Here is a 25,516-nt window from a genome sequence, read left to right on the forward strand (position 1 = left end):
GGTAGTGTTGTCCTGGCTGGGTGCATCAATCTTTGGTGTTTTTGGTCGGATGCTTGGGTCCAATGTTTCAGACGGGTCTTGCTTTTTCTCAACCGTAGACTTCTCTTGGTTGGTAGCGTGCGACGATGCTGTACTACTTGCTTGTCGAGAATGAGAGCCTTTTGTCAGTGTATTCCTCCTCCGTCTCTCAGGCTGAGTGTTAGGTTTGTACTTCTTTGCTGGCGGTTTTGGCGGAGATGGTTCAGCTTTGTGTTTCTCCACAGGTTTGGTCTGCGTGTGGTGAGGACGGTTTTGAGCATACGAGTGTGAATTGACTCGGTTTCTGTAGTACCTAGGTGGTGTAGTTCCCGTAGGTAGGTTTGTCACCCTTCCCCCACCAATCCACGTCTGCATTTCTGGCTGTTGTACGGGCTCACCGCTGATAGCCGAACTTCCCTTCGGCATCCGTCTGTGAGGTCTTGGCCCTGGTCGTGAGAAGCTCGTACTCCGACGTACTCCGGAATCTAGTGCGTTGTTTGCCGGCCTCTGTGTATCCCTTGCAGGCGCATCTTGGTTGGAATTCTGACTCATTCTCTCGTACCGTTGAGCCATAGTGTTTTGTATGTGACTATGATTAGGCTCACTTGCATGTCTACCCCTGTAGTTCTGCGTGGTAACTCTGTTAGAAGGGTTACCAGTCACAGGGACATGGTAGCTGCTGTCTTGTTGTTGCTGGTAGGAAGGACCAGTCCTTTCTGGGTTGCCGTACCTTTGGTAGTCGTTAGGGGGCGCAATCTGTGACCACTGCTGTTGTGGTGGTGCTTCGTGGTGTGCTGTCTTTGTCTTGATGACCGGGTTGACCATATTGCGCTGTCCATAGTAGCTATTGTCATTCCTACCTTGACCAGTGAACATTTGACCGGACATTTGTACGGGACCGTTAGGGTTGGGAGCTCCAAGCAGCTCTCTACGCATCTTATGCAAACTTGCTCGCTCTTGGTACCATCGCCTCTGTTCATACATGTAGGTCAAGTCTTGTGCAGTGCCTTGTTGGTCCGCTGGGGGCATATCAAAGCCATTCACCTGTCCAGGATACTGCAAATTCCCTTCAAAACCCTGCCAATTATCAACATGGCTAGGAACATCCCCCATGCCTTCTTGAGCCTGGTGTCCCAAATTGTAACTTTTGGTGACATAGGCTTCCTCTCTTTGTTGATTCTTACTCTTCCTCCATTGTTTGAACTGCTGGAATTTGTCGGCAAGAGGTTTGAAGGCGCTTGCCAGTTTCTCCTTGGCAGTTTGGCCCCTTTCTACAGTTCTTGGTTGTTCATGGGAACGAGTTGCATCCGGGTTATCAGCTCTGTCCCAGGTTGGCTGACGATCCTGTAGTGGTTCACCATAGTTATGCCAGCTCTGATTCGGAAACACATTAGGTGGGTGCTGGTACCGCAGGGGATTTCTGTGTGGCATTTGGTGGTTGCCTATCTGCATTTGGTGGTTGCCTATCTGCATTTCGTGGTTGCCTATCTGCATTTGGTCTTTAGGCCTTGCCCCCTCTGAATGGTCCAGTCCATTTCTATAGGTAGTACCAGGGTAAACCGTCTGAGGGCGCTGCTGGACGGTCTCCTGTCCTTGGTACTGAATCTGTGGAGTGGTGTTTACCGATGCTTGTTGAGCTGTACGATCCAGCTTTTCTGTCTCCGTGGCAACAAAACTTGGCTTTTCTATCATCACTGAGGCATTAAAAGCTGGCTCGGTAGTCATAATGGATGCTGTATCCAACATAGCCCTGCTATCAAACGTTGGCGCATTTGGGTTGAGGGATTCTTTGTTGTTAGTTGAAGCATTTGGAGCAACATGCATCTTTGTACCCACAATGGTTCCATTTTGAGCAAAATCATGATCAGATTTCAAAGGGGGCACATCCTGTTTATTTTGCTGCTGTATAGCCTTCTTGACCTCATCAGTGGTGGGCTCAGAATCAGATATGTCCTTGCTATGCTCAGGGTTGTCGCCAGGAAGTGCTGCTTGAATCATCATGTCGTTTACAGTGGGCGGTGTAGGTTTGTATGGCACCATCTTGACCGGATTAACGTTTCTCGCTGGTTCAGAAGAGGGTGCTTTGACCTCTTCAATGGTGGGATGAATCTTCTCCCTGTCATGCCCGAGGTAGTCGCAAGGGGGCGCTGATTGACTTGTCACGTCGTTTTCCAGCACGTTTCTCGCTGTCTCTGGAGGAGATGTTTTGACCTCTTCAATGACAGGCTGATACATCTCGTCATGCTCAAAGTTGTTACATGGAGGCACTGATTGTCTTATCATGTTTTTCGTTGGAGGTTTGTACGGCACCATCTTCACCGAAAGAACGCTTTTTGTTGGCACAGTGGCGTCGAGTTTCTCATTAGACGGCAGAACTTGTTCTGTCCCACACACGTTGCCTTGAATCTTGTTTGAAGCGTCAATTTCAGGATTAACTTTCTGGCCCAGAGACTGTTGGTACGCCGGTTCTGCTTTAGCGGTTGGCTCTGGAACTGCACCTGGAGCCAAAGTTTTTAGCGACGCCTCTGGTGTGGAGTCTACCATGAATGAAAGCATTGTTTCATTGTTAAGTATTGCTCGAACGTCTTTGGCACATGCTGTCTCTGTGGAAATCATGATTTTTCTTTCCGCTTTAGCAATTGTAGTTGATGTTTGAAATGCAGAAACAGCCGAAGACTTCTCGGATGCGTCAGACATTGCGGCTGTTGTTGTTGGTACTTCTGACTGCTGTTGTTCCTCTAAGGCCGCCAAGGTTTCCATGGTTGGTCCGTGTAAGCCCGTGGGAGGTGGTGCAACATAAGGAACCATCTTTACATACAGCTTTTTACCCAGAGACGTATCAGGACATTTCAGGGTGGCGTCAGCGTGTTGATGCTTTAGTTTAGAGCTAAGAGAGACCGTGTCCCCTATTGGCTGTTTAGTCGTAGGGGATTGTGTCGTAGCTGGTTTTTGATTGGCCACAGTTTGCTTTGGCAGCTGTACGCCATTCGTCGCCTTTGCCTCAGGTGCTGTCGTAGACTTTGGGCTTAATTTGGATGGATCGTCTTTGCTTGTAAATGATATGATTGGCTTAGATGGTAAAGCGGGTGGACTAACCTGTTTGCCTGTCTGTTTGGTGGCTGCTTTTTGAGGACTGGAGGCCACCATTTTGTGAGATTCTGGCTGAGGTTTCGTCATCGTTGTAGGTTTGGGAATTATGGTTGGGGTTTGTGCTGACGTCACTTGTTTATGTGCTGCCTCATCAGTTTTTGTGAATGAAGTCGTTGCTTTTAGCGCCACTGGCTGCGTCTGAAGAGTTTTCGCATGTGTTGCAGGCATGGAATCCACAGACGATACCACTGTTGGTTTCACTTGAACCGATGTCGTAGTGATAGAACATCCCGACGGACCTGAAGAAGACTTCGAAGGCGTAGACTGAGGTCGGGGAGATGTCACTTGTTTTGTAGCTGTCGTCTGCGTCTGGTCAGCCACTAGTGATCTAACAGGTGAGGCTTCTGTCTGTGATGACGTCATAGAACGAGAAGACGAGGCCAGCTCCTGTACACGAGCAATTTGCTTGGACGCATGCGACGGCATAGTTGATGGCGCCATGACTTTGGCGTCTTTACTCTTTGCGTGAGATGACGTCATTTGTTGGACGACAGTAGACTGAATGACAGACGATTTTGCGGGTGTAAGCATAACGGGCTTCTCACCAGTTGGTGCAGTAGGGTCAAGAGCTGTCCGCTCTGTCGTATGAGTCAGTGATTTGGCAGCAGTTGGTTCTATCTGTGAAGGAGTCCTCGCCTTTTGAACCATACTTTGCACTTGTAAAGGTGTCATTTGTTTAGGGGTCATGGACTGAGACAGCGCCGGTGTTTGGACAGTTGGCGGCTTCACTAGCAAAGTCTTGGTGGCTGTAGCAGCTGCAGTTAGCATATGAGAATCTGCAGCTGTATTCAGAGCAGCCGGCTGCTCTTGAGACGAAACTTGTTTCTTGGCAGATGTTGATTCGACTGGGCCAGGACCAGGTGACTTTGCCGCAGCATCTTGCACCTGGGATGACGTCATTGATCTTACATCTGTAGATTGCATCTGAGGCGCGGTAATTGATTTTGTGGCAGGTTGTTGCAATGGTTTAACAACAGCTACTTTTCCCAGTGCATCTAGCATCTTGGGCGACGGCACACTCTTGCCATCGCTTGCAGACAACTGGGTTGAAACAGTTGGTTTGACAATTGCAATCCGCAACTGAGTAGATTGGACGGTTGCTTCAGGTGCTTGCGAGGTCGCCACTGTTTTCACTGGTACAGATTGCACGCTAGACGGTGCAGTAGATGTAGTCGTAGTACTCTCTGCATTGTCTAGTTTTACCTGTGGTACTGACACTGGCGTAGACAAGTCTGGTATCGGGCGAGAGGTCGCGACCTTTCCCACTGCAGACGGCGTTGCCACTGGTTTGCCTGTATCAAGTTTCTCATTGGTCAGCTGTGGCTTAAGCGATGCTGATCCAGAAACGCCGCGTGTGACGCTGGAAGCTGTGACAGAGAGGGCTGCAGATGTGGATATCGGGGCTTGCTGTACATTCTTGGAAGAAGGCAGGGGCTTTTGCATTGTCGAATTTTCTTGAAAACCCGACTTTGTGTTGCGTTGGCTGTCCACTGAAAACTTAAGAGTTTCTTCAACATGGTTTTGCTTTCCAGTAACTGCGTTTGATTGCATGTTCTCTTGCGCAGCTCCGAGAGACGTTTGAGCTGGAAGGATCTGTTTTGTGGTTTTTGAAAGCAACTCAGTTGGAGCAGCAGAATTTGTTTGTTTTGGAGCGTGAGGAGATGAAACGGGTCTTTTCATCGGCTGTTCCCTTGGATCTTCAGCTGGCTTTGCCAATCCGTCTGAAGGTTGGACTTGTTGCTTGACCGTGACAAGTCCTTGAGAAGTAGAGGATGGTGACACTGAAATGGCTGATGTTGCTGTTTCTGTTGTCGCAGCTTGTGTGGTGACTTTTGTAACAGGTGTAAGCGGTGGATGCGCAGTTACTGTTACGGGAAGTCTCGATGAACCAGACCCACACGAAATGATCTTTGACGGTTCAGGTCTGTCAGGAGTCGCTGATGATGTAAGAATTCTACGTGTATCATCCTTGCTTACAGTAGAGACTAACGAAGACGTGGCTTTCATTGGTGGTTGGCCAATCACACTGACGTCACCCTGACCTGTGACCTTCTTCACAGCAACGTCGCCGCCATTTTGTTTTCGTTGCACTAGGGTTTTTTCCTCTGCTATTCCGCCAGGTGGCGCTTTTGTAGAGGGCACGGAAGAGTCTTTTCCAGACACTTTGGTTTCCACCTTAGTCGTAATCTGTGTTTTAGTTCCTGGTGGCAAGGAGTTCGGAGTGTCCACATTTAGCTGTACATTTTGCTTCTGAATCTCGTGTTTTGTTTGGTTCTGAGTCACTTGTGCTTGCCTCTGGGTCTCTTGTTGTATCTGCTTCTCGGTCACCTCTTGTGTACGCTTTTGAGTCACTTGTTGGATTTGCTTCGGAGTCACTTCTTTTGTTTCCTGTTTAGTCACTTGTTTGGTTTGCTTCTGAGTTACTTCTTGTGTTTGAATTTTAGTCTCTTGCTTCTTAGTCACTTGTGTTTCCTGTTTTTGACTCACTTGTTGCGTTTCCTTCAGTGCCACTTGTGATTGCTTCTGAGCTACTTCTTGTGTTTCAGAAACAACGACATTCGGTTTATCTTTACTCACATTCACAGAGGAGCAACGTTGTTTTTCCGTAGGTTTTGGACTGGAGGTTTCTGCCTGACGAAGCTCTACCAATTCCTTCCGAACTTCTTCCAGCCGAGCAGTTGTAGTGGTTTTTGGTGTTGGCACTGTTGCTTTTTCTGTGCATCGTGGCGACGAAGGTGGTGGCGGCGGAACAATTTTCTGCAAAGCTTCATCATTAGCTTGATCCACTGGAGTTTCTCCAACAGAAGCACTCGCCGAAGCGTTCGCGGCAGCTAGCTTGGTCGCCCGAGCGCGTCTCGACAAACCGTCGGTAAGAATTTGCAACTGTTCGGCATTTTCCGGAACCGAGCCCTCTCCTTTCGGCAGCTGCGGTCGGTACGCTGTGTAGGTCGGCTCGTGCGTTCTCCATTCGCTCGCGTACGCTAGCCGTACGGGCTTCTTAGTGATGAGGTCCTTGTTTTTACCTAGGGAAAGTACATGCTGTCCAATGTAACACAGCCCATCGTAGTTACGCGACCCAGTAACTAGCAAAACCGAGGGAATAGGGATCACAATTACAAGGTCACCGTCAACGTCCAGATCGTCCATGAACTTGGCCATGGTGAACAGGGTAGCAGCCGCCAGAGATTTGTTCTTTTCCTCCAGTTTGACTTTGTACACCCCAGCTTTCACGGTCTCAAAAAGCTCGTCCCGTCCGAAATGCTTTTCTCCCTTTGTCCACAAGCGGTACATGTTGTATGAGGCTAACAGGAAGGCTAACTTCCCGGTAAAACCCCATTTGTCGAAGAGAACCTTCTTGAGTGCAGTTATCTTTCCCTCCGCTCGGGGGAGCTGCATGATGGCCACCTTCGTGCCCGGGATGTTGCCGAAATTGAAGTTTGCGAAGTCAACGATGCTTTCGAGCGACCCTCCCTTCCCTCCAGCCATGATTTTGGGGATCAACATCGGAGCTACGTCATAAAAATCTTGATGGTGGAAAGCTCGTATCTTGAACTTAATGACTTGAACAATCCTTTTCTTAAGTTCTTGTAAGTCATGGATGTTAGCTTTCTTCAACTCCTTCGCTTCTTTAGTCAAATCCATGGTGAACTGGATTCGACGAGAGTTGGTTTGACTTACCAGCACGGTGATTGACAGCTCTCCGTCCGGTTCCCTGACTTCGGCGGTTTTCTTTCTGTCGAGAACCTTTTTCATCTCCATCTTGGTATGAAGGAAAACCTGGTGCATGAAGCCCTTGTACCATTTGGCCCAGTTGACGTGGATTTCGCACTGACACTGGTTAGCCGCGTCTCCTCCGGCCATCGTCATCTTACAAGTCAACGAGTGTTCGCTTGGGACGAAAGAAAATATACTATTTTCTCAGTTTCTCAAGAAATAATGCCAAGTTTACGCCTTCGGCATCATTTCCGAGAGTTACCGTTGCGAGAACATCAGTTCGTCCGTGGAATAACGAGCGCGTCAACGTTCTCCAACACAAATAAACAAAACACAAAGAGGTTATTCGCGAACAATGACCCTCTGTGACGTCACGCGTCACGTGACCGTTCGTTCGAACGCCGATTCGATAGGTTCTCGAACGTTCGGTAGCAACGGCGATGCCACGGTGACAGGTATTTGTTTGTTTGATTGTTTTCTTAGCAAAACACGACAGAAAGTACGAATTTTGCGGTCGACATGGATCGTGATTTTGTACAGACTGTCGAGGGTGGGGATCAGACTGAAGTGGCGACCAAGAAGGAGGAGAAATTTGCTGAAGGAGACGAAAAATTGACCCAAGTCACCAGGGAATTGGTTGAAGAGGATTCCAAGGACGAAGGAATCGGGAGTTTTGAAGTTGTGACCGTTACTGCGGAGTCCTTGCCTGCTGCAAGTGGCGACCATGATAATAAATCTGACCAAACAGAGTCAGCCGCCAAGGTAGGAAACGAAGCTGCCGTCGAAAAAGACAAGGAAGGTTCAAGATCACGTAAAAGAAAGGCTGGTTCACGAGGAAGTCAGGAGAGTACAGAAGGTGAAGAAAGTGATTCTGATTCTGAGGAAAGCTACACGTCTGAAGAAGAAACCGAAACGGACGACAGCGAATCAAGCAACAGTTCTGGGTCAGAACGAGTTCGTAAGAAGAGAAAACAAGATGGCGACTCCAAGGTCATCGCCCAGGAAGACGACAACGACGATACATTTGTATCAATCGATTCACCAGCGCTCCAAACGGAAGATAACAAAAATGCAGCTGTCACCACCGATGATAAAACGAGCACTTTAAGGCGACGTAAGCGAAAGTCTCGCGAAGAAGTGAAAGACGAAGATGAAAACAAGGAGGAAAGCCGCCCACCACAGCGTCAAGCCCAACTTGAGGAGGAAACAAACCTGCCCGTGATCATAGTAACCGTGACCTGCTGTGTTGCGCTGGTCCTGTACTGTGTATGTAGCTACTACATGGACAGGGCAGCAAGCACCAACAAGGTTCGTAAAAACAAAGGTTACCATGAATACAAAATGTTTATTGCAACTATGACGTAACAATGGTAGCAAGATACATCTGATTTATTGGCAATTGCTACAAAACCTAGCTAAATTTTGAGATTTAGAGGTACAGACATGAATACATTAGGTAGTCACAGAATGGCAGTTTACACATTACCAGTTTGAATACAATACGATACATATGGCGCCTGCATACCCCTTCTTCTTAAGACGTAAGCAAGTCCTGTGATTCGTTGAGAAAGCTACCAAAATTAAGTATCTTATGTCGATGAAAATTATACCAAGTACCTTATTGTACGTAATTTGTATGTGGCCCCTATTATGAGGATGAAAAAAACAACCCTTTTGACACAATCAAAACAATATTTCCAACTTTTCACCGGTTGGTAGACCTCTAAAAAACTATATTGCTGTTAAAATCACAGAACCCACTAATCATTAAAGACGTCGGACTTTTCATCAGCCACTGCCTCCAAAGAAGAAGTCAAACCTTAATAATGTAGAATCATGTACATAGATAGCTGTTTAGAATTATTAAATGCATTTACCAGAAATATTTAGCGTAATAAGTTGGTGGTCCTCTTGCCTACCACAAGATTGGCATACAGGCACAATGTATAACAAAATTTGAAATCTGATGGCATTAAGTAGCATAACATTTACAGTGATGTTAACAGTGCTAGCCTGACTCAGACACTAGCCAGTGGAAGGGCCCCTAGAGGAGACAAAATTAGCCCCTGACGGCATGACACTGTGTAGCACAGGCTATTGTAAGTGTTCTCTGTTATTCTATGTGTTGAACTGCCATCCAGGAAGAATATGTTTCAACGCCTACAATGTTAATACAATAGTCGTGGAAACACCTCCAAACGTATATCTGATGCTACATACAACTAACGTTGTAAAACTTTTCTTTAGATTGGAGGGCGCACGGCGCTCCACACCGCAGCTATAAAAGGTGACGTCACTAAGCTGATGAGACTCTTAGCTCCCAACGACATTGACATCAACAAACAGGACAACATGGGGGACACCGCGCTGATGTTGGCAGTCAGGTAAGGTAGGAATAGTAAAAGTCAAAGTAAGAGAAACCCCGTCAGTTTAGGCAGACTTTTTGGTTGAATGATCACATCAGAACGTATATTGAACGTCATCTTTGAGTTTGCATAAATATTCCTTGCTGCTTTCAAACTTAAAAAGTTAGAGAACTAAACATTTATCTCAAAGATATTGAAAGGGGAGAATGTAACATTTTCTTTCTGCCCTCTCTTATACACTATCTCACTCCTTCCCTAACATTCAATCTCTTCATGTGTAGGAATAGTTTTGACTTTTGTTTTACAAAACGGGGCAGTTTGATAAGTAGTTACAATCGTCCCTCCGAACATCTGCTTGAGGATCTTTTAGTTTTCCTGTAATACAAAACACACCAGTGACCATTGATACAAGATTTCGTTCTGTCAAGCAGAAACCTGTGTTCACTAAATGTTTTGATCGTTTCGGATAGAATTTGTTGTTTTTTGTTTTGGTTGAACTACTAGATACAAAATGGAAGACGCAGCCATCTTGCTGTTGAGCGAGGGAGCGAACCATTGGTTGTTCAATCTCAACGGCGTGGCAGCCATTCACGAGGCAGCGACCAATGGACTTCACGCCCTTATCCGTAAGTACATTTAGCCAATATGAGTGCAGGAGTGAGCCACGTGATCATCACGTGATCGTTGCTTCCACCCAGAAATGTTTGCCATCCGTTGACATTCTAACTACTCGAAATGCAAGGAAGAGCTTTGACTGGCTTGGACTCGCATGGTCAGCTGTAAAGTGAAGGGCACAACCCGCCGTACGTGCGTTTCTTTTGGGTAGTCACGTCCGCCACGTATATCTGAAAACGTTCAGGCTCTACAGGGCAGGTGCGTCGCCCGTACTGGCACGTACGGGGGGCGAATCCGCAGCCCGATGGCACACAAAGTTTTGCCTGCACGTTAAGTTCTAGTGCGTGTCGGAGTGACCGGAGGCGGTACTTTTCACTTACAGATCCCAAAAGATTGCCCACGTTTTGGTACGTAGACAGCACGTATTTGCACGTACGGTGGGTTATGCCCTTAGCTTAACGGTACGGTAGCTGGGAATACGTGTCACTAAGTGATATGTAATTTTCTGTCTTAGAGATGATTAATTGATATAGATGAATCACCAAAATAATGCTTCTTCCCTTGCACAGCCAACCTGCGGGAGTACGGCGCGGACCCAGAACTACAGACGTATGACGGCTGGACTCCCCTGATGTTGGCTGTAAAGGCGGATCAGCTGATGACTGTACGGGCGCTTCTGGAGGTATACCGAGGTCTATCTTGAGAATGTGTGTAAGAAAAGTGCTCTAAACAGAAACCAAAGTTTCACTGTCGCCTAGATACAGCGGTGCTTCTTAATCTATAAAACAGTTGTGCGTACACTAGTGCGTACAAAATGTTAGGGGAGAAATATCATGGACGTTGTAGTTAGTTAATCGTCGTGCAGTAACTGTAGCGTAATAAGCACCATATCATTAAGCACCATATCATTAAGCACCATACAGGCTAAAAATGAGACCAAGGAGCTCCTTGGTGAGACGGAGGTTTTTCGTTACATGTACAGGGAGTCTTTGACGCATAAACCCATGAAATCATGTGTCATCTTTTATCGTGATAGGAGGCAGTAATCATATTATGGCTAATTTTCTAACAACCGCCATATCCTTTCCCTTGCTCACAGAAAGGCCATGCCAACCCAAACACTGTGTCAGACAGCGGCGGCCTAACCCCCCTCCATCTAGCCGCACAGAAGTCCCCGTCTTATGTCAGCGTCCTTGCCAAAGCCGGCGGGAACGTCAATGCCAAGGACGACATCTTCGGCCTGACGCCCCTGCACGTGGCCGCGTCCGAGTGCAACGTGCAGACGGCACGGGAGTTGCTCAAGAGGGGCGCCGATGATTATCTGGAGGCGAAGGACGGTACCAGACCACGTCACATAATCGGTAAAAAGGTTCACAGGAAAGGTCGGACGCAAAAGAACATGCAGTGCGAAGGGGTCAAGAGGCTCTTGATGGGTTGATTTATTGTCGAAATATATCAGTTTGTTGAGCTTTGCTCTCACCTCATAAATACCCTAAGCCAGCAATTAGCTATTCAGAATTATAACCTTATGCAAAGTTACTCCCTGGTTCAGTGAGGAAAGCAATTGTACGTATTCACAACCGATTTTACACGTTTGTAAAACGTTAAATTCACTTTCAAATGTTTTACCTGTTTATCAAAGTTTATGAGTTACAACATCCGTCAGAAAGAAGAGAAATCCTAAATATTTCGCTTAAACTCTTTGCCTTAAACCTTTCCGTCTTTTAGCGCATTCGATTCTTATCATTCTATTGCCTTTATTACAAAGGAAAATGTTGAAATGAAAATATGTATATAGCTGAGAATTATAACAGCACTATGGTCAAACAAAAGTGTCTGGCGATAGTAGTACACATTTTGTGTATTGTATTTCATTAATTTAAATATTAACCTTGCATGAAATTGTCTAACGCACATTGGATATCAATGATTACCTGGAAGTTTGAACGTGCATTGTTTTCAGTATCACGCGTTATATTGCCACCTATCTACTTTCCACAATGCTTACAACCCTAGCGTAACGGCAGTGCCATAGTCTAATTCTAACTTTCCTACTCATAAAGCAGAAGCTAGTTTGATAATGATATCAAACAAGAAGACCACTTATACAGAAATTGAGATACTTGCATAGATCTGAAGACTGTTTTGATTTTATACAGCGCTTTAAACAATCAACACCAACAAGAAGGTAACTAGGCACTTGAGCTAACGGAACACAACGGTTCTACGATTGACTTTGTCCCTTAACGCTATTGATAATGTTGTCGATGAACTCCTGATGCTGCTCGTAGAATTCGCAGACTCTCCCGCCGACCGTTGTGATGTAGCCAATCGCAGCACCCGCAGCTGACGTAGCGTAAACATTGGGCCCCCTACCGAACCATGACAGCATGCCAGCCACAGGACCACCAACTCCCATTCTGTGGAGTGTAGAAAAACAGTAGTATTATGTTGACGTCGATGTAGGTTAGACATCCAGGTAATAGGATACACCAAAAAGTAGTTACTCAAGCAAGGATATGGTTTTGGAAACGGTCAACTTAGCTTTTTTCCCATTGAAATCCAAATTGTCTTCAGCTTGACTTTGCCCTTCCTTTGTTTACTATTGGAATCCAAATTGTCTTCAGCTTGACCATGTCTTACAATGTCTCCGATCGGACATCTAAAATTGTCTTCTTCATAGTTAGGGTATAAAAGATCAGTTCTTCCAGATCACTTCAGTGTCACTGACGAAGGATAGTGGATTCTATCCGAAACGTCTGACCGTTTCCAAAACCATATCCAGTTGCTTGAGTAACTGCTTTTTGGTGTATAATAATATTATGTTTACTTTCACGGAAGGGAAACATGTTATTGCATCGTCTTTTCCTCTTCTTCCATTCCAAACAACTTAAGGTCAACGACCTGGACAAAACGTCTGTCACCATGGTCACCATTGGTAAAGAACACCCAATTACTGTTAGGTAGCGAGTGGTAGGACAGAGCTGGAGGGGCTGGTCTCTATACGCATGGGTACGTAAGAATGAGTAAGAACTAGAGTTCGGCGACCTCATACCTCCATGAAATATTTTGAGCTTTTGTAGATTTTATGCAAATGACTTGGACATATTTTATGCATGGTGATGTTCATCATTGACTAACTTACACATATCACAAGTATAAAATTTACAACATTTAAGCGTTTATTTTTACAACATTTAAGCGTTTATTTTAATTTTTACATAGCACGATGTACACATAAGCGACAGGCTAGAGGCTTTGACGAAAGCACACTCACTTGTCCCCCATGATTGTCATGGCCTTAGCGACGGCTCCGGTAACCCCAGCCCCGACCACCGCCCCGACAGTCTGCACCGTGTCCCGGCACCAGTTAGCGGGCTCCGTCTGCGGCTGGTCCGCACCTGGGGCACTGGAATGTTTTCCTGTGGAAAGAAAAAGAATATACTGTAAATGCAGAAACTTTCACGGTGGTTTAATGTTCGCGGTTTGCATGGCGGCCGCTTCACCGCGAATTTAAAACCACCGCGAACATTTTAGCGAGAGACTCAAGTGCATGATACTACCGCGATATTAAAACCACCGCGAAAAGTCCATTTTGCCGCTACCGCGAAATTAAATCTCCGCAAACTTAAATGCATTTACAGTATCTTAGAATATCAGAAGCTCAATTACACATTGATCTTTTCTCAGCACCAGAAATAGGACACAATGCTGTGCGTTACACATAGGAAAATAGGACAATGCTGTGAATTTCTTTCATACGCGGCAGCGTTTAATTTTGGCTTCAATAAAATGATAGTTTTATATATGCATACACTCTTAAGGCTATCAAAGGCGAAGCGTTATACAAACGCAGATCAGTCAAGAAATGCAGGTACATATAATTTGCGCAGTTCATTTATACATACGTAGACGCACCACATATCGACTTATCAGCGAACTGCAGAAGGTACCAAACACGCCTGCGTCAGGTATGACCAGCTAGCAGCTATATTCCTCATATAACCTTCCAGCAGTGCCAATGAGCATTATATCTGAAGTGTTTTGATCTGATTTGCACCATATAGTACACATAAAATATGTGACATTGCCGTTTTAGTTTGACTTGAGAGTGAAATGTGTTTCTTACCACAATGCAGAAATTATGATACCTGGGTTTTACGATGCAATTTGCAAGGCAATAAATTTGGGAGACATATATGTACATACGCCGGCTATCAAGCATTTGATAATCATAGCATTATAGCATGAGACTCAGGCAACCATAGCAATACATCAGCCCAACGTTAACGTTTGGTACGATTTGTTGGTTCTATCACAATGCCAATGTTGTACATCGCCCTCCCCTCCCACCCTCCGTGTTTGACAAATTTTAAGACCGCCACCATGGCTATCACCAAGTGATTTAAACCGTCCTTACCCCCAGCCTCCGCTGTCTCAGGCTCTTTGGGTGGCGCAGACGGTTCCGTGCGTCCCTTGGAAGGCTCAGCAGCGAATGAGAGGCACACTAACATAAGGGCCGCGATACAAACGAACATGTTCAGTCCCGCCATTTTGGATGACCTTTTTACTCGTAATCGTGTCACACCCCTGCTGCCTCCGGGGCATCCTGGCATCGCATGTCAGCTGGTACAGACAACCACGCCCACAGTTCAAGGCCTTAGGGTTTAATGGCAAGAGGGCTCATCCGTTTTATCATGGGGAGGAGGGGTGAGAGAAATAATCATTTGGGTGATAGAGTTTATTGACTCTTTATTAGCACTTGGTAAGTGTATCTTCTACTAAGCACACCATCTATTTATACAGAAGCCGCTTAATTGCACGGCCTATTTGCCATTGAATTTCTTGCAATTATCCGGCTGGTGCAATAACGTGAAGTTATCTAGCTGGACTGCACCGGTTTGAGAATTTGGGATTCCGTGCAGTTAACAGAAGTGTGCGTTAATCCGTTGTACAATTAACTGGCTTCCGCTGTAAAAAGTTACCAGCGTAAAGGCCAAGTGGACACTGGTAGGTCGTGAGTTCGAGCCCCGGTCGAATCATACCAAAGACATCAAAGACTTTTAAACGGTACATGCTGCTTTCTGAGTGCACTCCATAATTTGGGAGAGAGTTTTGCACTTGAACACACATCACCGCCAATGGACTAGCCGCCTGCTGTAGTGATTGCATAAAGTTGTGTGGCCCAGGGCTACTGAAACAGAGATATGCGTTACCCTTTGCACCAGTTGGTGCAGGAAGAACTTTGCCACATTTTTTTCCTTTTTTGGATGTTAGAAAAAAACGAAATAAAATTGAAATTCATTCACATATTGGAAATGGCCAATTTCTACTATATTTACCAACCCATTGAACCTGGGTAAGACTCATACATAGTTTCTTTGTGACAGGTCATTTTTTAGAAGGAAGTTCTATGACAAAAGTGGAGTAATCGTAACAATGATGGATAAGACCAAGTCTTTTGAAAGTTGGTAAGATTTTTAACAACTTTCTGGATAGTGTCATTGATATATTTGGTGAAAGGAGACTGCTGTTATTAGCGGTAGAACACTAGATTGTTGTACTTCTAAGTTATAGTACGTAAGCCCCTATCTTAACAGGTATTAGAATAAGCATGTCGCCGTGGCATTTGAGGGACACACAGTAGACATTGGGTTGAACAATAACGAACAACAGGTCTGTTATACGTTACTAAGGTTTTAATCACCACCTGTCTTATACACGTGGAATACATTTAGAAATGTGGCAAAGCATTTCAAAAGGCCACTGTGCAAATACTTTATCTACGTCTCAGAATGCTCTGCGCCACGGAAGATGACATTTACAGGTCAGGGGCATGTGTTACACGAAGACGTTATATGTCTATGACGTTATAGTATGACCTTTAACGTAAATCTAATATATTACCTTCCTGATTGCACGGCGCCGATTCGCGCCAAATGTTCCTGACTCTATATGACCTTTTGGCAGAAGGTAAATAGTGCAGAAACACACACAAAAACAAAACAAATAACACGAAAAGACAAGCCACAACAAAGTGAAGCTCATAAACACACATGCGCGCACTGTCGAATTGAATGTTTGCAGGACAGATGTACTTGATAAAATTACCTCGCTCTACGTCTTGTGGTGTTTATATAAAAAAAACACAATGTTTAGACTAATGTAATATTCCATCATACCTCAGAAATTACTGAAAAGTTTAGAATCGTACACTCAAATAGGTCAAGGCAGGGATCAAGCACCTTTCACTGAGATTTAAGAAAGCTTCTTTTCTAAATACAACATGTTTGCCAGACAATCCTACAACGATTTAATGTCCCAGGCTAATCCTAGATTACCTGCCAGTTTGTACAAAACAACTTTACGGCAAGACCTTGTCCAATAACGTAGACGTTAAAATGATACCTGATCCCTAGCAACTGTAAGGCCGGTCATGATTTCAGTCAGCCTAATATTCCATCATACCTCAGAAATAACTGAAAAGTTTCGAATCGTACAAAAAAATACTTCAAATATGAGATTTGAACAAAGCCTATTTTCTGAATACAAAATGTGAAGGCTGCCATTCAATCTTACCAATGTTTGCCAGACAATTTTCCAACGACATGTGGATTTCCATAGGACAATCCTAGATTACCTGGGTAGTGTGTAAAACACCCTTACGGCAAGGTCTTGCCCAGTAATGTAGACATTAATATGATGTGTAATCCCTCAGTTTGAATAGGGCAATATAAGACTTTTGGCCACACCTCAGGAGCAACACATCATGTACTATTATCTCTTTGAAAACATTCTTTTGAAATCTGATAAAAGTTACGCCAAAAAGTAGTTACACAAGCAAGTGGATATGATTTTGAAACGGTCAGACGTTTCAGATAGCATCCATTATCTTTCTTCTGTGACAGTCAAGCTGAAGACAACTTTGGATTAAAAGTTACAGGTAAAAAACTATTTGTTTCTGTCTGGTGACCTTGCTCTGTTTCTGGACACTCAGCTTTGACCAAGGCTGAGGGTTAAACCTGGATTTCTTGTAATCCAGCTGAATCCCCTTTGATCTGTGATTACAGATTAAGAGATCTACATGGTACATTGTTTTCTGAGTTTGGCCATGAAAAGATTGACATGAAGTGATGAATAGGCACTAGTCAATATATTTCCACTACGAATTTTTATTCCACGTTTCTTACAATCTATGACACAGAATATATCATCTTTATTTTATTGAATGCAACATATATTTGTTAGATTCATACAAAGTACGATTTCGGGAAAAATGAATATTACAGAATAGTAACATTCCTGAATTTCAATACTTCTACAAGTGGCTGCAAAAAACTATTATTGTGTAGCCAATACTTAAGTGTGATGACATTAACCCTAACATCATGAATACTTTGGTTGGATGTGTTTCCTGTTTCACTCAATTTCAGAAAGCCTATGGCGTCCCCCGTCTTTTATAAGCTTATATAGTCACGTATCATAGTGGCAAGTACACGCATGCACGTATTGACACTACTAGTCTTCAGCAACTGAGACGGAGGTCTCTTGGTTCTCATCAGCTCCGTATATGACTGGAATCGAGTGTTTGTCACCTGTTTGTGTCGTTGCCATAGAAACGGTGCCGTCGTACAGTCGACTATCATCCTCATTCTTTGGTACGATAGCAATGTCTGCCTCCGCTGCTGATGCGTAGAAGGTGACGGGGTCATCATCATCATCAGTGTCGTCATCTGAAATGTTCCAGTACTGATGGGGAAGGGATGTTGGTCTTGGTGCGCCGTCGCTTGTCTCGGTTGGGACTGTTGTATGGAGAGAGGCATCGATAGAAAGGCGTCGTTGGCGTCCTCGAACGGTATCGGCGTCGTGTTTTGTCGCGTGGCGAGTGGAGTTCACGAGGGTGCCCGGGGTTTCCCGACGGGTGCCGATTTCGTCCGAATTCGGTCGGGGTGCAGAGTCAACCGGGTTGTCCGGTATTTCCCAATACGCCCTATTCACGTATGACGCAATCTAGCACCAAAACGAGGCGTGGAACGCACGAACAACATCGGGACAATATGGCGGCGTACCACTGTTGTGTGCCATCCTGTGTTAGCGATTCGCGCTACGATATCGGTAAAAAACTCACATTTCACCGTATCCCTCATGACAAGCAACAGCGCAGAGAATGGATTGTAAAGATCCGCAGAGATGTCGGAAAGAATTTCAAGGTATTTTCGCATTATTTCGTAATGTTGTGGTTGGTGTAACGTTACATGCATGTTGGGGTGGGGGAGGGGCAGGGGCGTTAACTGGGTGTGACAGTTTCTAAGCTATTATCTTTTGTGGACAAGTTCTCGCCGCACAAATCTCAGACTTTTTTCTCAGAATATGCTCCGAGTTGTCTCCTATTTGTAAATCCTGAGTTTCAAGCCGATCCAAGCATCCAAAGTGACATTTTCTTTGTTTGGACCTTTGTTTACTTGCGTATTTTCTAGCGAATATCCATAAAGGCCCCGCAAAATATCGCTCGCACAGTCGGTGTTTAAAGATCAGCCACTGCCCGTGAATACTCAAGAAAATGTCCCTGTATGTCTGCGAAGTTTCCTTACTGTATAAGCATTTCATGTTCCTTTCTTAGCAAACTTTCCGCCGTCAATATCGGCATTTTCAATTGAATTTTGAGACTCGTGCAGTGCGGACTTGTGCCTATTAAAATGTAAGGCGTTATATTTCTCGCACAAATCTCAGACACACCAGCTTATTTGAAGTTGTGATTACATTCAGTACATGTAGTATATCACATTTGATACCTTACAAAATTCGGTTAACTAGCAACAAATAAGATACATGTATATAGTATTACATAATATATATATTATACACTAAAGCTAATCCAATGAAGTGGTCTTTATAAATATACCCTTCAAGCAGATGTTTAATTGGAAGAGACTTTTGATTTGAGTATCTTTGTCTAAGATGGTCTCATAATAAATGATCTACTTTATTGACTAATGGTCTGAGCTAGGACCTGAGTTTTCTGTACCAGTACCCACCCCTAGCCTGAGCTATTGATGTGTAATCAAACAGTAAATATATATACAGATAGTGAACAGAAATCTGAATATGGTAATATTTGTATATTACAATATATTCTGAATGATCACAACCAATATACAACATGTTCTTCAATCAATTCTAGATATCATCTGCAACCCGTGTGTGCTCCGAACATTTCCATGAGAAAGACTTTCTCAGAACACTGTCCGGTCTAACACGGCTCAGGCCAGGAGTCATACCATCAGTATTCCAGTGGACAAAAACGACTACTGAGAGGCCCGCGCCAAAGAAGCGTTCCAATGAGTAAGAGTTTATCATATTTGTGTACTGACCTACATTGCTCATATCTATGTTGCAATAATAAAGTTTATTTACGCATACATCCAGTCATTGTTATCCACTGACATGTAAAAATATGTCAAATTTAAAAAAACTCAGAATTATGCAATACATTATGGAATGTTGATAGTTTTGCAGGTTTTCATCTCCATAGCTCATAGAATTTTCTGTTTTGTATTTCAGTGTTGCTCCAGACCCATGTGTAGGCTGTGATGAAGGAGTGGCAGCTGATGGTCCAGTAGACACTACACCGGCACCATCAGCTGACCATGACTATTCCTCCACCCCTGTTCCTGCAGAGAGTCAGCTGGCAGCTGCCCAGGCAGAGATTGCCAGACTGCAGGAAAAGGTTAGACAACTGGAGCAGGAAAAGTTTTTCCTTGATAGATTTTCTTCTGACCCCCAAGCAATTAGTTTTTACACTGGCTTTAATAATTATCAAACATTAGTTAGCGTTTTCACATCTTTAGAACCTTCAGCTAATAACATGATCAGGTGGACTCAGATGCAGAGACATTCATCTAATATGAACAATGTTAGAATGTCATCTTTTAATGATTCAAGTCTTCCTCTTATTGACCAGTTTTTCATGTTTTTGTGCCGTGTGAGGCAGGGTCTTGCAGAGAATGATTTAGCTGTTAGGTTTGGTGTGTCCCAGTCTTCTGTTAGTAGGTTGTTAATCACCTGGGCAAATTATTTGTACTTCATGTTGGGCAGTTTGGCAATTTGGCCTTCTCGGAGTGTTGTTGATAAGAATATGCCAGAATGTTTCCGTAAGACCTACCCAAAGACAAGAGTTATACTTGACTGTACAGAGCTAAAGGTGCAGACTCCAAGTTCTAAGGTACTTAATTCTGAAACATATTCACAGTACAAAAGCCACACAACATTTAAGGGTTTAATCGGAATTACACCATGTGGGGTCCTGTCCTTTGTCAGCACACTGTATACTGGATGTATATCAGATAAAGAAATCACAGCTAGATCAGGAATAGTTGACCTTATTGAGCCTAATGATTCTGTTATGGCTGATAAGGGGTTTCTGATACAGGACCTACTGGACAATAAACAAGCAATGTTAGTGATCCCCCCATTCCTTGGCAAGAAAGGAAAGTTCTCTGCCACTGAAGTTAGTCAGACCCATGGGATAGCTAGGTTGAGAATACATGTGGAGAGGGCCATCAGGCGGGTAAAGGAATACCACATTTTTGATGGAGTAGTCCCACTTTCACTTGCTCCGTCAATCAACCAGATTTGGACTACTTGTTCGATTCTGACAAATTTCAGGGGACCCTTATTCTAATAAGGGAAGTTGATAGATGAAGCAAGTGAAAATGGGACTCCTCCATAAAAAATGTGGTTTATTTGTTTGCATCGCACTAAAAAGTATAAAGATGAAATGAAGACCAAAAATACATAATACATTTTTTTGTACTAGTTATTCTACTCAATATTAACATTTGATGCTACTTTCTGCCCCTCACATTTTTTTGGAGTTCTTCATGTATTCTCCTGAAGTGGGTCACCAAATTGTGTTAGAAATTCCTGAGACAAAGGCATGATTAAAACAAATTTGACAACATCTATTACTAAGTATTAGAAAAGCCCCTATTATATTGTTCTTGGCACTGTAACATTCAAGACTACAAAATGCTTGTTTATCGTCCAGTAGGTCTTGTATCAGAAAAGAATATGTTATATACAATTGTTTGTGCTCAATAGTGCTTAGAAACCATTTAAATGTATGAAGCTTGGAGTCTATATCTCAAAGCATTAATAATCTTTTCGAGGGCACCAAATTTTCTTAACTTCTGGCGCAATTTTCGCATGGAAAGACGTGTGCTCTCAATATTACTCTTGTCTTTGGGTTAATTTTTGTCTGAGGGCACCAAATTTTCTCAACTTCTGGTGCATTTTACATGGAAACATGTGTATATGACATATATGACCGTGTTGTATTCTGTATATCCCACCCTCATAAACATAAATTTGAATCTATAGTTCTTCATGTATGTTTTTATCCTGTTGTAGACTCTGGCATAGTCTTATCAACAACACTCCTATTGTAACTAACTTATCTTATATTTCTATGAATACCAAAGTTGTATGGTATGATTAAATATATATGTCTTAAGACCAAATCATTATTTGTAAAACAATACATATTGAACAGAATCAAATAGATACAGCAGATTTTATGAATCTTGACATTACATTTATTCACAATGGCATTTTATATATGACCAGATGTGGTTTGCAAATGATCATGTTGTACCAACAAACTGAAATGTCTCCAACCTTGTAACATTGTAAGGTAGTCTGAGGCAATATTTTTCCTAATCCATTAGTTGAATACTGTGTACTCATGTAATGAAGGTGTTACGTTGGGAAACTATGTACAAGATGCTTTCAACAAATCTACCATTCTTTAGTTGTCCAAATAAACTAGCCTAAATACCAACTGGTAATGATTTATTACCGTAACCACATGTTTTCTAAATGGTGTTTTACTTCTTGCTGTTTCAGATACATTATACTATTGTTACTTGAAAAAAGATAGAAGATAAGTGTTATCATATTATATATTGTATATTGTAGAATGTATTTCATATGATGGGTATTTTTTTTATATTTTATAATCTGCATCTGAGTCCACCTTTTTACAAATATGCCTGCAAGTTTGTACAGAATAAAGTCTCTAGTTGATATTTGATTTGCACAAAAAACATATTTCTTGTGTAATTATATATTATTAAGCAATGTTTTGTAACATCAACCTGTCTTTATATGTCTTAAGAAGTGAGAAAAATTGAACCTGTACAGACCAGAATTCATTAGCCATTGTTGATATCATATTCTTATTGGCATTGAGCATGGGCCAGCAGCTGCCACTTATTAAGCTTTATTGCCTGATAACTGTACATACATGTTTCTAAGAGCATAAATATACAATAAAGGCAATAAATTCATTTAGTCATTAAGAAATCTTGAGCTTGGTGTCATCTCTGAATGTCAGCTTCATGACTACATGTACAAATTGAAAGCTATTTAGGCAGTTATGGAGGGGGAGCGGTGCTGTTAGTGTGAAGTGTAGGGCCGACTATCATTTGGAAGGCATTGAAAATACTGTAATATTAACAACATATGCTTTTTTGAAATGGTAGATAATGACTTCATATAGATTATATACATGACAACCTTATTTACATATTCAATTAGAGAAGGTCACAAACTCATTCAGTAAATGGTAGGAATCATATTTGTGACATGCTACTAATACATAGAAGTGAGCATTGCAAGTTATATATTGCAAATTAGATAGATTACATTTCCATAGTTTAAAACATATTTTTCTCTTTCTGAAGGGATATATCTTATCTAAGTCATCTTCAGATTTTTGTTAACTTCAGATTTTGATTGACATGTTAGTTTTTGCACATCTGTGGCAGATGGAACAGGAAGAAGAAACTATCTAGGGCAGTTTTCATAGAGCACCACAGATCTTCGTTAAATGCAATGCGCTCCAAATGATAGTCATCCCTACACTTCACCAGAAAGTCGCACCACTTCTCCCCTGTCAGGCCCATCTGCCCCATCACCTGGTAGTAGTAACTGTGGGTGGATTTTAGTTTGTAGGTGCCATTGTTTTGCTTCTTTAAGTAGGGGCATGAATAGAATGAGTCTTTGTCAGGGCACTTTATTTCTAATAGGCCATGAGGGGTTTCAGAATTTGGGTCATACACTTTCCTATCAGGTGATGCTCCCAGGTGTGGGGCAGATGGGTTGATCACAAACCCAGACAGGTAGACATTGTTGCCAGTGACTTCAGAATACAATTTGTGATTACTGAACATATCAATGGGTGTCTGTCACCAATATGACTATGGACGGTGATGTAATATTATAACTGGAGAAGACGAGCGTAAGGCGGAGCTACTAGAACTAGTATCGGCACCCCGTCGGCCCCCAAGCACTTCCAGCGCCGCAGCGCCCAGCAGCGAAAACTTGGCCACGCCCCCAGCCGCCTTATGTTACCGCCACGGTAACAAGAAGCGTCACGTCACCATTACGGTAACCAAAGCCGGCAGGGGGTGTGGCAAGTTATGTCAGGCTTGTGTAATGCTGTTTGGGTGCCGACAGGGGGCGCTGATCCAGTACACCAGTAGTAGTAATGTATGCCGCGCGCGCTAGTCTTCGGGCAAAGTAATGATACAAAACAGACAACATAAAACCACGTACCTTCAACGTCGTGCACATAGCCTTCAATAAAATTTGAATACCCCTTCTTCTGTTGTGACAGTGGAATTTTCGCCGACTTTTTTGCCCATGCGTCGACGCTATCAAACGTCAAGGGCGGTATATTGCCTAGGTACTTGGTCCACTGTGTTACGGACCACGAGGACGCCATTTTGTTTTTCTTGCGTTCCAAGCCTCGTTTTCGTGTAAACATGGCCGCGGCGTGAATAGCGTGTATAATGTGCCTCGTCAAGCTCGTTCGGTGTCGCCTGCCGAGTGGAGTTCACGAGGGCGTCCGGTATCTCCCAATAATGGAGATCGCCGCACTCGGCCGTGGTCGGCTGGCGAGTCGAGTTCACGAGGGCGCCCGAAATTTCCCGACGGGTGCCGACTTCGTCCGAATTCGGTCGGGGAGCAGAGTCAGCCGGGTTGTCCGGTATTTCCCAATAATGTGGAGCGTCGAGTTCTCCCGATGTCTGTATGTGAGGGGAACCTACGAGCGCGTCCGGGATCTCCCAGTAATGAGGGGCATCAAATGACGTTGACCTGGTCAGATGCGACCTCCGACGACGGGCGCCTGTTCTGTTCTGATTCGCAAGATTAGGCAGCGAATTTTGCCGTTGGAGATGCGTGCATCTGTCTAACCTGTCAAAGATTCGGACGTCCCGAAGTGCCACAACCGGAAGTGACGACTGTCTCGTTCTTTCATCTCTGCCTTCCATGGATACAGTCGTAGTCGGTTGACCTTGACGACGAGTGTCTGTACCGTTGCCATGGAAATGGGAGATTCTGTCATTGTTTCGTGCAGCCAAACGTCGTCTTCTATAGAGGTAAGCCAAGGCAAGCCCCAAACAGAACAGCCCGACTGCGGTCAGCACCAGAATTGAGCCTACAGTGATATGTTGTTTTCCAGACTGGTCTTCATGTACCACTGTTTTGCTAGTAACGATGGTACTTGTTGTTGCAAGTACTACAGTGGTATTGTACGTGGCTGTATTGTACGCGTTTGTATTGTACTTGGCTGTGTTGTACGTGGGATTGCTGGAAACTTGGTTCTCATGGCACATTTTGCTTGCGGTGATTTTTGTGGGATCGACTTGAAACGAAGAGATGGATACATTATCTGGGGTAAGCGAAAGACACGTCACATTCATGTTTTCTGGATCTTCACCGGTCTTATTTTGCTCTATGGTTCCTTCTGGACTATTCGACTTGTTTCCCGTTTTTGGTGGCTGCTCATCGAATACCAGCGCCACCGTCTCATGTGTGAGATTTCTGAGGGTTTCCGTATCCATGGTTACAAGCCGAATGTTAAGACGATCATTCACGGGCAACTTTATTCCTTTTTCGTGCTTCCAAGCAAGAAGACACTGCTCGTTTTGAGATGCCTCTGATTTAGCCGAAACAAGAACAAACGGTGACACGACAATCGCTGTCTTTGCAGGAGTCATTGCTCTAGCCGGTAACCAACAAGGGGAGGTGCCAAAAATGTCATTTTCGGATCCATGCTCCTTCCACTGTACGCGATATTCGTTCTCCTGGCCAGTGTATATTGAACAGAAAAGGTAATTCTCGATAACAGCAGTTACATCTAGTCTCAGAGCGCTTACATGAAGCATAAGGCTCCACAATTTTGTTACATCAGCATCGCCATGGGTGTTTGAGAGTTTTATAACCACCGTTGACATGGCGTGGTTGGTTAAACCGCGAAATATCTCAGCACTCAAACATGCCCTTACCAACCTGTTCCTGCTCAAGTCCAAGATCTGGAGCTGCTTCAATGATTGGAAGGACCTACCAGGGATTGTTTCAATGTGATTTAAACCCAGAAACAGTCCCTTTAGCATATCAAGTCCCAGAAAAATAGATTGGTCTACATACGTCAGCTGGTTCCCCCATAGTACCAATTCCAGAAGACCCGTGAGGTTTTGGAAACAACCCGGTTCTAGGTGTGCAATGTTGTTGTGCGAGAGAGACAAGGTACGGAGATGTTCAAACACAACAGGTAAACCTGTGAACCACTCGGTTTTTACCTCCGT

At 43.8% G+C, this 25,516-nt stretch overlaps 2 protein-coding genes and 1 long non-coding RNA gene across 3 annotated transcripts; 2 read left to right on the forward strand and 1 right to left on the reverse strand.

Annotated features, from left to right (window-relative positions):
* The first annotated feature begins 7,249 nt into the window (after positions 1-7,249).
* LOC118406145 (receptor-interacting serine/threonine-protein kinase 4-like) lies at positions 7,250-12,300 on the forward strand. Its single transcript, XM_035806024.1, has 5 exons — positions 7,250-8,190; positions 9,130-9,266; positions 9,753-9,874; positions 10,433-10,545; positions 10,963-12,300. Exons 1-5 carry the CDS (start codon positions 7,402-7,404, stop codon positions 11,299-11,301), a joined length of 1,500 nt encoding a protein of 499 aa, XP_035661917.1. The 5' UTR covers positions 7,250-7,401; the 3' UTR covers positions 11,302-12,300.
* LOC118406161 lies at positions 12,056-14,538 on the reverse strand. The gene is made up of 3 exons (XM_035806050.1): positions 14,284-14,538; positions 13,141-13,285; positions 12,056-12,283 (listed from the first exon to the last, which is right to left on the reverse strand). The coding sequence occupies exons 1-3, from the start codon at positions 14,477-14,479 to the stop codon at positions 12,088-12,090; spliced, it is 537 nt and encodes a 178-aa protein (XP_035661943.1). The 5' UTR covers positions 14,480-14,538; the 3' UTR covers positions 12,056-12,087.
* A 4,513-nt stretch (positions 14,539-19,051) lies between these two features.
* LOC118406172 lies at positions 19,052-22,230 on the forward strand. The gene is made up of 2 exons (XR_004829989.1): positions 19,052-19,205; positions 19,425-22,230. It is a non-coding gene; the product is annotated as an uncharacterized LOC118406172 (long non-coding RNA).
* Positions 22,231-25,516: the final 3,286 nt, after the last annotated feature.

The sequence above is a fragment of the Branchiostoma floridae genome, chromosome 18, assembly GCF_000003815.2.
Source record: "Branchiostoma floridae strain S238N-H82 chromosome 18, Bfl_VNyyK, whole genome shotgun sequence".
In the NCBI taxonomy this organism is placed as follows: Eukaryota; Metazoa; Chordata; class Leptocardii; order Amphioxiformes; family Branchiostomatidae; genus Branchiostoma; species Branchiostoma floridae.